Source organism: Diuraphis noxia, unplaced genomic scaffold (assembly GCF_037042655.1).
Source record: "Diuraphis noxia isolate RWA-SAM2 unplaced genomic scaffold, SU_Dnox_SAM2 contig0004, whole genome shotgun sequence".
Lineage (NCBI taxonomy): Eukaryota > Metazoa > Arthropoda > Insecta > Hemiptera > Aphididae > Diuraphis > Diuraphis noxia.
In genome coordinates, this window is record NW_028301714.1 from 12,840,744 (window position 1) to 12,854,756 (window position 14,013).

Sequence of the window (14,013 nt, forward strand, 5' to 3'; positions counted from 1 at the left end):
GAGATATTTAGTTGATTATACAATTTAATTAAATAATGAAAAATGTATAGGTACATCGTAAAAGTGTATTAATTGTTCAAGAATATTACTACGAGTTATAAAATATATTAAATGAAACATTTTAGTTGAAAACATACTGATTATCACGTATGATAATCAATGAATGAAATATCTGAGGAATAACAAATATTTCTAAGTTGATAATATTTTTGAGGTAATTTCATTCATTAGTTTCATATTATTATTATGTTATAAAATAAAATTTGTTTATACTATTTCACAATTTTTGAACGGGTTTTCAATTTAACTTTATTAAAATATCAGTAAAATATTTAACTATTGTATTTTATTTACGAAGTTGCATTACCATCATCAGATTTATTTGTGTAAACTTGGTCCTGATGAATAATGTAACTATAAAATTAAGACCGTATAAATTAAATATATATTAAAAATATATTTCCAGTCAAAAATTGATGTATTATTAATTCAATATGGTTAAAAAAAATTAATTCATCTTATTTTAAATCGACAATATATACAAAAATGTTGAATTGGTAACAATGGATTAAACCTTCGGTAGATACTTATTCAAATTTAACCATGAATTAATAATTTTTATGTTTTTATATTCACTAAAATGTTGAAGTTTGTTATATTTTTGTAGTTTTTATTAAATTATTACTTTTTAAAGTATACAGATAATAATATTTCATATGTTATGGTTTTCCATATTGTAATATGAGGTATTACATTACATTTCTGCAGTCATGCAATTTATTTAATCACATAAGTCGTGTGATCATTTTTACAGTAAACATAGTCATTATCTATACATAAGGGATTTATAAATCTGTGATTGGGGAAAGAAAGGGGCTACATTTAAAATTAAATTTTTTACACCAATCTATATTTGGCTAAAATCATGATAAATTTTACTATAATAAAAATTGTCCAAAGTAAGGACAAAGGAGGTATGGATAAAAACCCTTAGCCCTCTTTGGATGCACCACTGATCCTACGTGGATGATGATTCTTAAGAATAAAAACATTTACTATTATGGTTTTCATTAATTTACTAATATTTCATTATTGAAATGTATTAAATTAAAAAAAAAAAATTGTTGTAGAACACATCAGATGTTTCTTATTTTTGTTATTTTAGACTTGATATTTGCTTTTACTACTTTAAATTAAGCTTGCATTGTGAGATCCAAGAATCTAAATTTTCAACGATGACTTTTTGAAAAAAAATGAAAAAAATGGATTAAATAGATTAAATAGATTAATTATTATTTTAATATACATCACACCTACTTAAAAAAAAAAAAAAAAATTATAATATAATAATGAATAAAATTTTTCTTGCATTTGCATTTGAAAATTTTTTGATCATATCACTATGGTTGTTGATGATGGCGAGATAACTATTAGTTAATAACGTATTTAATATGCATTATTCAACATTTTAAATCAAACGAAATTTTGTTGCTTTAAAATTGGAATTTTAATCACGAGACCCTAAGAAATGTCAAATTTTAAGACTTGGAGACCACTCCCTCCTCTTTGAAACCGGCCTTGCTTAATATTCGTATAGTTACCAAAAACTACTAAACCACCTATCTGGACGATCGTGGATAATGTGTTTGATGCGGTTTAACTTCAATCGTTTATATACATAACATACATAACTATATACGTATCCTTTCCATAATTTTGATTCATAGATTTTTAATGCTGACATAATATTATATCCTTCATAAAATTGATCCATTTGTTTAAATTATCATTGGAATTTAGTACAATAATAGTCAATAAATATGATAATACATAAATACATACTTTCTTATAATTCTTAACCAAATGTTTTTTTTGTTAATTGACACTTGATGTTCAGTCATAGGTACGGTTTGGAGCATATCAGCTGCGTTGGCGTCACCGATGTTATTCAAGGACTTGCTAGTATATGAAAAGTTTCCCGTGGCGATGATGGAAAAAACACATGGTCTGGTGTTATTACTCGTCGCATTTATAGCTCCATGTGCTGCTCTTATTTTAGTGTACTTCAAAATGTACGTGGCGGCTCACAGGTAAGATCAAGGTTATATTTTGTAAAGTAGTCATTTTTAGGTTTTTGTATTATAATATATAATGATCCGATCTTTAGGATTATTTATAATTCCATGTAAAATAAACACAGCCGCTGTGAATATAATATGTGTGAAATAAATATTGAAAATATATACTTACTAAATATCCATCAAATATGATATTATGTCTAGTATCAAAAATAATTGAAAACGAAACATTTTAATATTTTATGTGTTAAAAAAAATTGTTTCATGTTTAAAATCATATTCATATTGTTTGAAAGAAATTCCATCGTTCTCGGTGTGCATACAATATTATTGCAGTTTTCATTTAGCAATATGTATATAAATTTTAATCTATATAATATATATTATTATGCGTAGATATGCACGTCCGCAAAACATTGTCACATAATAATTCGTAATATTTAATATAGTTTCGTCGACATAATTCTCTACTCGTGGAGCTTAAAAACGTTAATGATGTTACTTGTACGTGGTATACAAGTGTTCAAATGCGGTAGTAAAGCCTCGGATGTAATGTATGCTGGCGGCAACAACAACTATATTCTATGGAAAACGCGTGCCGCCAATAGCAGCGGACTAATTTAGTAAATCCAATAACGGTGGCGTTGTCGGTGACAATATTTCTCCGACCCGACCACTTGCGTAAACTAAAGATAATAATATAGGTATTATGGTACCTGCATTCACCCCTATACCTATATATTATAATATATTTTATTCATTAGGAGAAAAAATTTCGTCGTAGACATACTAATATATTTATAAATGTTATTATATAAAGATGACATAAATACGTTGTCAAATACAATGTTTTATAATTTATTTTGTCATTCAAATTTTTTTTACATTGATTTTAAAATATTTCTTCCATTTATATTACCATAAAATATGTACATATTATATATATAATATGTATTATTGTTTTCTCTAATATGTAATGTAGATATAATACAATACAATTATATATATATATATTTATACTATATAAAATCTCGTAAAATGTGTTATACATTTTAAATTCTATTTACTTTAACTATAATGTAATAATATTATACACGACCTAAATACACAGATACAGTGGAGTGGTGAACGGTAATTTATTTCAGAAGCAATTGCCTCTGAGATTTTTCTTAAATAGAGAAGTGGGTGTTAGCCCGTGGGTCCCATAGTAAATATAATACGATATATCTACTCAATAGGTAGTTAATAATGATCTGAAACTTTGAAATATAAGAAGTTGTATGTTAAATATGTTATCATGCATTAATACTTGGAGTATTTGAAACTTGTCTCTCGACAAATTTTCAGTTCACCATGCCATTACAAAAATGTACAAATAATTTAAAACTCTTTGAATATAAATATTTGTCACCTTGAATATCATTGAAATATATTTTAGTTTATAAGTACCTATCTTCCTACGGATAAATTTATGTTAGATTAAAGATATTTACAGTTTATAAAGTATACGTACCTAAATGTTTTTTTTATTGATACAGAAAAATTCGACAGGTATGGCCATTAGTTATAATTTAAGTAGGTGGGTATTTACAGTTTTAATAAATTGAGTACAAAATCAAAGATAAAAAAGAGGTTAAATTGTGTATACAGTGATAGTTCAAATATTTTTAAATTAAATTATTGAGACCTGTTGCTTTTAAAAATTGCATCATCTTCTGATTCTCCTCGGTGTTGGGTCCCAGTGCAACGTACATACTACTATACCTAGCCCGATGATTTGTCGATGTTTTTCGTGTTTGAAATATTCAGTTATTATGTGTCTTATCTTTTATAGTTAGTTGGACACCACAGACTTCGCATAGGTGGGGTTCTTTCTTTGTCATCAGGTAACAGCTAGTGCGCAAGTCGCATATGCCCAATTCTCAATCGGTTTAGTAGCGATTCTTCTTTCCTCTTTAATGAATTATTTATCTATCTGTTGTTACTTCTTTTTATTGTGTTGAGTTTGGTGATTTGTAGTTTCCGTGTGTTGAGCCATTTATTTTTGGTAATATCATTTACGTGCCTTTTAAGGTCGTTGTAGGATTGTCCTGGTATAGTCTTAATTTTGGAATTTGTGGCGGCGATATTGGTCTGCTTGTCAGCTAGTTTATTTCCTTCGATGCCCTAAATGTTTTTTATTTTATCTTGTAATAGATTCTTTCTAAATATTTCGTGAAAAACTTGAACAAATGGTGAAATGTATAATATGAATACATACAATATGTTATATTAAATAATCAATTATGAAGTTTTTTAAAAATATAATTTATCTAATATTTGTCTTTCTTGTATCATTATTTATTTATCGATATAAATTACTATAATTTGTTGTAAATATCGTAATTAATTTACGCTTACCAATTATATATGTTATATTTTCTATAATATCATCAATAAGTTTGATGATCCTGTATGTCAGTAACACTTTATAATAATAAAAAAATAAAATCTAATGTGTAAACAAATATTGTTAGCTTTAAATATTTTTTTTATACATATATATACGCTACAGCTTTTAAGGTTATTTCTTCTTCTTCTTCTTTATTGTCTTTTATGTACTGTTTAGGTCCATAACTTCAACATCTGATTACTTTTACTCATCCTTATATTGAAACAGTCCTTCTCTATTGTTCATTCCCAAACTCAATGTAAGTATCTTAGGCGATCTTGCAGTGTTTCCATCGTTGTCTCCGCCGCCTTTTGCGTTTGGTTTCTAACTTATGACCAACTAAATGAGGTCTTCGGACCTCCACATGTATCAAGTTGATTTCAGCCTTTTGCTCTTAATAACTCCAGTAATGTTTATTTAGTTTGGTTATTACGTTTATAAATATATTGTATTAAAATTAAATATTAAAGATTTATATAAATTATTTTAAATATAATCCATGCATGGATTAAAGTTTAAATATTTGAGTTGCATTTACCTATATAATATATTACAAATCATGGGCTCAAAATCAAAAGGTGATACTATAACTTCAAATTTTAACATCTTTTTTCTTAATGAATGATTTTAAATGACTATTTCTTTATTACTTTTTTATCATTTGCTTTAAACCTTGATTTTTTGTTCCAAGTAACACATAACGCGAAAAACCACAAAAACCAAAAAGTTCTATTGATGGTACCTTGTACCTAATATATTATTAGCTCACTGAGCATTGATTTATTATATTATGCAAATGTTAAGCGATGATTAAATTTCGCAATGTAGATTAATCGTACTACAATAGGTACTATTAACATCAGTACTTGACCATATACGTATATAATATATAATATTGTTATGTATATAGTATATATATTATAATGTATACATTGGGTTTATATAATATAAATATTTTTAAAAAGAGTCACCTCTCAATGACTTTATTTATTCGGACGATTCTGCTCTGTATCGAGTCAAACACTCAAATCTGTACCAATAACATCTTGTACATACGCTATTATTGTAAAATTTTAATATTTACAAATTGTGTATGACTATTGACTGTAGTTAAATTAAAACAAAGTTTTTAATTGAAACATAAAAATAAAATAAAAATTCGATTAATTATTTTTATTAATTTGTATACAGTAATAAATAGTGTGTAACTGTCTATTATGACTTACGACCTATCAAAACTATGTCGCTCATAATAAAAAAAGAAAACAAGTTTTTAAAATAATTTTTTTATTTTTAAACGAGTATTAAATTTTAATATTAAAATAATAATAATAATATTGTTCTTAGTAATAGAGGTAATATTTTAAAACTTTTTTTCTGTGTATATGTCACAATTTCCGAGACAGTTTCGTGAAAAGTTATCCATATTGTGTAATAACCCGATGAGTAAAAAATTATGTTTAATTTTATGAAATAGAAGAAATGTCTATCATGAAATGTATTTGAATATCAAGAGGTTATGTACGTTATATACTATATTACCTACTATGCGTTTTTTAAATTACGATTTAAAGTAAATATTGGACTTAAATTATGGCGCGTACGACTCGTACGAGTGTAACATTTAGTTTTAGAAATTATTCAGCACTCAGCAGGATGAATTGTAATAATGATCGATTTAAATATTTTGTTATATGATTTTTTTTTTAAAGAAATTAAATTACCAACAAAAGAGGAGCAGCCAGTATTTGGAAAGAATCAGTGGTTTTAAAAGAATAGTCTAACCTGTCACTTGGGGCGAGTGAAGAGTAATGAGTGTATAACCCATTATATAGAATACGTCTTTCTCACAGAGGTTAAAAAAGTTTTATTTAATTTTTATGTTCCTTATATCTTAATGTTATTAAACACAATTACGTATAAATATAATACAAACATTCAAAATAATCTAGAAAGAAAAAAGAATTTTTTGTATTTTAATTAAAACGTTTAAAAGTACGTAAGAACAACCAACAATTATTAATTGAACTTTTGGATTTTAAAGGTTCGATAATTTAGGTGATAGTTACTAATTACGAGGACTTTGCATTCCAGAATTTAATAAGTTAATATAGTTTTATAGTTTGCTTATATTGTAGAAACTATTGTTATTTGTTTGTATACTTCGGACATTTATAATATATTTTGGACATATTTTGTTTTACCTATTATCATGCATAAAATATTTATTTTTTTAAATGTCTTAATATTTGCCTCAAGACATACAAATAAACAACAATATACTTAAATTTATACTATGTTTTGTATTTATCAGTTCAAAATCTTCAAATGTATGAAATTTTTCAATTGTATGTATTTCAACTCCAAACCATCTCAAAGTAAAAACTTTTTATAATTCTATAAATTTTATAAATTATATATATAAATAGGTTTAAAGTAAAATATTTAATATTGTGTAAAGGTTTAGTCACAAAAAATGTTGTTGACAATAAAAAGATACTTTCATATAGGTAAAATAGATCTTTTGAGCGTAAACATTATTATATTATTTATTCTTATAGTGTTATAAAGTTTTGACGTTTAAGATTATTAGATACATTTTAAAACTGAAATATAAATTTGTGAATAGTCATATAATTCTAAAGTTTGTTTTAAATAAAAATAAACTAGTATGAAGAGTTCCAAGAAAATTGAAATATGTCAAATAATTTGTTAGTAAAAATAAGAAAAAAATCTTATATATTTTTAATATTAAAAAAGGTATTATATTCAAAACAATTGAGTTGTGTGATTTAGTTTCAAGAATTATTAATATACTATGAAAACGCATGTTATCCTAATTTGATTGCTTCAATAATAAATTACAAAAAAATAATTCAACAGTTTTAAAAATTGCTTAAAAAAGAAAAATGGGTACTTATAAGGTATAATATTATAAGGTTTGATAAAAGAATTATTCACTTCTATTTATACAGTATTCGATGTAAAAATAAAACTTTGATTTAATACAGATTTAAGAGTTATTTGCTTTAGAAGTCCAAGAGACTGCATATAAGTATTTAAAATTAATTGAAAAAATCAACTATGGATTGAACAATTATTATCCATGTAAAAATGCATTCAATAAAAGCACGAAAAAATAAATATTTCCACACAATTGAAATTTTATTACAATTATTATATTAACTATAGATAATATCTTTTAAAAATATACTAGTAGATAGTTTGAACGGCTCGTATCTACTCAATTTTTTCATGCCATAAGCTACTATATAATTATTTTTAGAGTCTAGAATAATATTTGGTTTAGATTTAAAAGTTTTAGTTTTATAAAAATATAATCAAAGTCAAATAATATAATAATAAACACTGCGCTTATGGTTATGTGTACTGTATTATATTATATTATACGGTTTGATGACCATGTATGTCAGGAACATTTTATTATAATAATAATGATTAAAAAAAAGATTACGTTTTAATTAAATCTATATACGATTACAAAATATAGTTACTATTGTCATCAATCGAACAAAACTTTTTTTTCTGATTTAATATTGAATAATTTATTAAATCATCAACAGGGAATATTTATAAGGTTATTTAAGGCAATAATAATTGTGTATAAAAATATATATATATGTCGTAATTTTATATGAAATCATTGTATACGAAAAACGATTCTGAGTGAAAACGTTTAGTCTATAATATTGCCTATGTTGATAAATCTTATGATATTATTGTGATAAAAGTAATTTATTTTACTATGTAATGCATGGTAGACTATGGTATAATAGGTTAAATTCAAATTTGTCGAGAAAATTGAATTTGAAAATATCACCGTGTGCATAAAATACAATAATATACCCATTATAGGCTCAAAACCATTAAAATTTTATGGGGGGGGGGGAAATTTTAAACATAATGTGAGTAGGGGTTCTTCGATCTCACACAACTAAAATATAGTATATTTATTTGTAGTGGGGTCTAATGGAATAATTGGGGGTAGAGGGCTAGCCCTCTTAGTCCTCTTGCGATTCTTAACCTATGAATATACCTACTCTAAAAGTTTTAAGTATCCAGAATAATATTTTTAAATTGCAACAAAATATAATTTGAATCGTTATTCGCTTAGTTGAAATATCTAATTTTGTTCAAATTTAATTTTTTGGGTTACAAAATTACCTATTTAGTGTAAACTTGTTTTGATTTTCAATCCTTATCTATAAAAGATGAACATTATATAAATTGTTATTACAAAATAATTTGAAAATTTTTAATTTAATAAATGTTGTCTACTTTTGAAGTTTAAATACTTATAAAAAAAACCATGCCAAAATATTTTTAAATTTTTCAACTGCTACTGTACTAATATATCAGGAATATTGTATTAATTTTTCAAACAAAAATAGATTTTGTTGAAAACCGATTTTTCGTAAAAATTCAAATTTTTTTCTTATTATTTTTCGTTTTTCCCTACGCTTTTGAAAACCGTTGAAACACAAAATGCATCATTGTAAAACCAATACATTAATCACTCAGCTCAGAATCGGATTATGGATGTTTGATGATCGGTCATTGGTGGTTAGTGACATGATTAGTCATAATTACATACATGATTATTAATTATACGTTGAGGTCGATCGAATATCGGTACGTTAATTTCGTCGGATAAAATGAAGTGGAAAAACGATTTTGGCAAAAAAATATCATGTTATGTGGTTATATATAAGTGAGTTCATCGTAAACTACTCGACGAACAATTGTAAGTGTAATATAATATGATTTCTATATTAGTTGACATAGAATTGGTAGCATTTTGATCACAATACGTATCGTAATAATACATGGTAGTAAAACTATTGGAAAACAAATCTAGAGTACCTACATTTTTCATTAACAATATAAACATTGGTGTAATCCAATGGTTTATGAATTTCAAGGTTGGATTTACTGAACCTCTACAATTTTGAAATTCCCTAAGGTTATTGGTATACAAATATTAAGAACATATGAACCAATACGACAAAACATACGAAGGCGTTTAAATTGAATTCAATACTAAATATATCATTATAGTTATATTAGTTTATTACGAATAATTGATGTCGCAGGGGGGTGTGTTTTATTATTTTTAATTAAAACGTTGTAGTGGTAACGTTCTATAAACGATTATAAGTGACATAAGTTTGTAAAAACTATAGTTTTTTTTTTTTTTTTTAATCAGAGTTTGCTTACATTTTACTTCATTAATATTATTTGTTTTAAGATTTTTTCAGAAACAATCGCGACAATTTAAAAAAAATTACTAATTAAATTATCAAAGTACAATCTGCACACTAGTATAAAAATCGTTAATTTATTTACCTAATAACGGAAATAATAAGATTTCATTGTAATTAATTACAACTTGATAGTTCCTTTCATGTATGCTTAGAATTCTATAATACAAAAATAGAATAAATTCACAAACAATGGCTTAATTTTAATTTTTAATGTACCATGTGCATTATATTTTAATTATTATTGTCATAGTTTTTGTTTTTTGAAATTATAAATTGTACGCCATTACCCACATACTATTATGCTTTAAAACTTTGAAAATAATAATAATATTTTCATTTTAGATTTAATTATTTTTTAAATAAGAGCATAATATAATAAATCAATTTTTTTTTAACAGGCTGGTTTTATTTTATTTTTTTAAAAATATTTTATCGAGAAATGGATTAAAAATAATCAATTCACTGTGATTAGATTACGGAAGTCTCAAGAGACATAAACAAAGACCTTTTAATTATATTTCATTAGCATAAATAAATTTCAATTGATTCATTTAATGCAGATGACTACAAAATATTAAGCAGATCATTTTTTATATCAAGAAAAAAGACTATAGGTTCAAAACGTTCGTATATTACTTTAATAATGTTTATTTAAATTTTATTCAGTACATCTTTTTAAATATTTAAATGATTTATATTTATTTTTCAGTTTGTTTTAAAATATTTGACGATTATTATTATAATTCAAAATTATTTTGAATAAAATATTATGTTTCCTTTATTTTTGTTTTTTTAAAAATTACTAAAAAATAATTGATATTTGTGTCTGTATTTAATATGCAATTATTCATGAAATGGGACAAAAGAAAATTTCCTACAAACTTTACAATGTGCGTTTTTTAATAATTTGTAATTATTTTTCTTTTGTGCTTTTTTGCTTTATGTTTAACATATTATTATTGTATCGTTAAACATGGAAATAATTCTTAAGATCGCTTAACAAGAAAAAAGCTTTTATTTCTGCCTCATAATATTTTTACTGGTTATTATTTTGGCCTAATGTTACATTGCGAAATACATCTATATATTTTAAAGCTTATAAATTGTATGGTTATATTAGCTTCCGAGTGGCGATTGCATTATTTACATTACAGTTATATTTTATTTAAGTAGGTGCATTAAATTACGTTTATCTATTTATATTTCTACATTGATTAAGTACTTAGGTACTTACATTATATTATTAAGTTATGTGAGAGACTTCAGCTTCGTTGATACATTTTTTAGTTATCCGGATGTCTCAGAAGTAGGCTCGAGTCCTCATACAGAGTTTCCGGTCATTTCTATTTGATGCATATTTCATCGTAGGTAGGTACTAGTAGCACTGCACCCTAGCATTCGGGGAGTATATATTGTGCTTGACTGTAATGGTTGTGGTGCATGTAAGGCATGCGAAAGGGTCTTTCTTGTCCATGATGTGACATACGTGCCTCGCAGAGGTCACAAAATATGACCCTTCTGGTCATATCGTATGGTTTGAACTTTACGCAATGTACTCTTAATGTAAATTAATTTTAATAGCGCACGACATTAACCCCCAAATCGTGGTCGAGCTCACAAGTATAATAAATATAGAATTCAACTCTTTTATAAAACAACACATATCACCCCAAACATAGAAAATACGTCTGAACTGTATATTCGAATAAAACGAGGATCACCACAAGGCTTTAAAAAAATATGGATGTTATCAAGACCGATAAAAAAGTTGACGTTTTAATAATATTTGCAAATAAATAAATAATGCACAAAATATTTCAAATAAAGACTCCATTTTTATAGCTGACACAATAACTAATCTAAAATCTATAATGTAATAACTGAGGAGGACACAAAATATATTATAATGTTATGCTCAGCAATTCGTTGAGCACAATCAACAGTATTAAATATTATTTTAACCTAGGTTAATTTAAAATCGTAAATCGCAATCAACACAAAAATCTAATCAAATTGTAACTAGCAGTTGCTGCCAATGTTTTTTTTATAGATAAATAAAAAAAACTTTTCATATTATGTAAAGAGTCTACTAATATAATCAATAATCATGATATCTGAAATATGATAAAATAGCCATTTAAATTAAAAATTGATTAATAACTAAGCCTCTCTTATATTAATTGTATTATTATTATTATTATTTTGTTTCTTGATGCAGAAAGCACGTAACATTTGTTTCATAGAATGTTTTGCTTTTTATTTTAAAAGTTTAACTGATTTTTATTATTTTTAGTGCATATTTATACATCCTTCGAATTTTTACTATAAATTAAGATTTGTAATTTATTTCATTTATTTATTAGGTTAATCTTTAATTTTAATGCAATGCTCACAATATATTTTAACAGCTTGAATAAAATAGTTGCATGTAGAATTAGACATAATCTTATTTATACTATATATATATATTATCTATGTTGTATGTTCAGAATGAAACACCCCCAAGTTGATGTCAATCTGAATCATTAAAATCACTGTAAATAAGTAATTTCCTGAATTTCTTTAAATTTAGAGTTATTTAATTTTTTTAAAGTGTATTTAACTGATTTTTAATAAATACATTTTTAGAACTTTTAAATCCGCGCCCTAATTATTATAATTATTTCACCAACTGACGAATTCAGCCAATATTTTAAAGTAATTTTGCATATTTTTAAAGAATTTTAGTATTTGTGTATAAAATACACATTATTTGTGTATTTATAAATATATAGAGTATAGTTACTAGTTAGTATACCCATTGTTTAAATTTTTATTAAACCAATATTGTAGAAAACTCAAAATTAGACGTGGGTATGAATGTTCTATTTCCAAATAATTGATTTCTTTGATCGTTATCCTACTGTTTACGATAAAAATGGATTATTATTTCTACAAACTGTATAAAAATATGCATTTGACATGTATATTGTTAAACACAACTACCTATTTAATTATTCTATAATATTTTTCTAATTTTCTAACTAAAAATTATTTAGAAATCAACTGTACCTATAGAAATTTTAAAGACATTAAAAAAGGTACGCAGATAAATAATGAACTTCTATAATGTTAATAACAAAACATAATAATGTCTGAATCAATAATAATCCATTAGCTAACCTGATGACTTGCAACACAGGAAACTAAAATGCGTGTACACTGATACGCTTATCAATAATATAAACAGTAGATGGCAGTATAAAGGTATATAAGTAAAGTAATAAACTTCGCTTAATATAGGTTCTTTGTTTCAAACTACAATTTATATAGACTTATAAGACGTCCACTCTGTGTTTTTTTTTATTACAGTATTCCACCTATATTAGTACACTAGTAGGTATAGTGTTTTCACTTATTTAATTAAAAATTGTATATAATCATTTATTTAAATTATAACTTTGTTTTTGAAAAAGATTTTAGTCTAAAATATATGATATGACTTATTAATATTATAATAATATTGTAATAATATTGTGTGTGTGTGTGTGCGTAGTGGTTGAAGTGACAAGATATGAGAGGGATGTAATATCTCTCCACTAATTTTTTCAACAGTTATGAATTTTGATTTCTTGAGTTTTACAATAACAAAATAATGATGTTAATTATTATGAATGTTATAATTTTCTTTGATGAGAAACAATTATTATTTTCTTGTCTAAATTTGACCAGATGACGCTTGTAGTAGGTACCATATGATATGATGACACATATTAATATATTATTAAATAAAGTTACAAAAAAATATCACATAAACAATATATACAAAAGATCAAGAAAAAAAGGGAAAAAAAGGAAAATTTATTTTTCAATTCTCTTTATGCTCGCTGTAGTATTGTCAGCATATATAAGTTATAATTTATATGTAAGTTAATATTTAAACCTTAAAGTATACATAAAAGTAAATATTTATATGTAACTATATGAGAAAATTGTTAAAAGATAATACCCCAAAAATAAAAATAAAATATTTATTAGAAGTATACAAATGTAAGTATGGTACCCCTCTACTTATTTTGAAGCACTTTGACCATTGTGAGTGTATTGGAAAATTTTTGATTGGTATTTGATTCACTGTACTGGAATAATTAAAGATATTCTAAATCCAGAAATGTTGACGAGTTCAGTGATATATTAAAGACAAACACTTGAAAACAATCAATAAATAATTTATCATAAA

The 14,013-nt window shown here is 24.8% G+C and overlaps 1 protein-coding gene across 1 annotated transcript in view; it reads left to right on the forward strand.

Annotated features, from left to right (window-relative positions):
• LOC107173572 (dopamine receptor D4-like) overlaps positions 1–14,013 on the forward strand; it is a 163,703-nt gene that overhangs the window by 42,113 nt on the left and 107,577 nt on the right. The window contains exon 6 of the mRNA XM_089227397.1: positions 1,898–2,090. Within this exon, the coding sequence (XP_089083523.1) occupies positions 1,898–2,090 (193 nt within the window). The remainder of the gene's footprint in view (positions 1–1,897; positions 2,091–14,013) is intronic.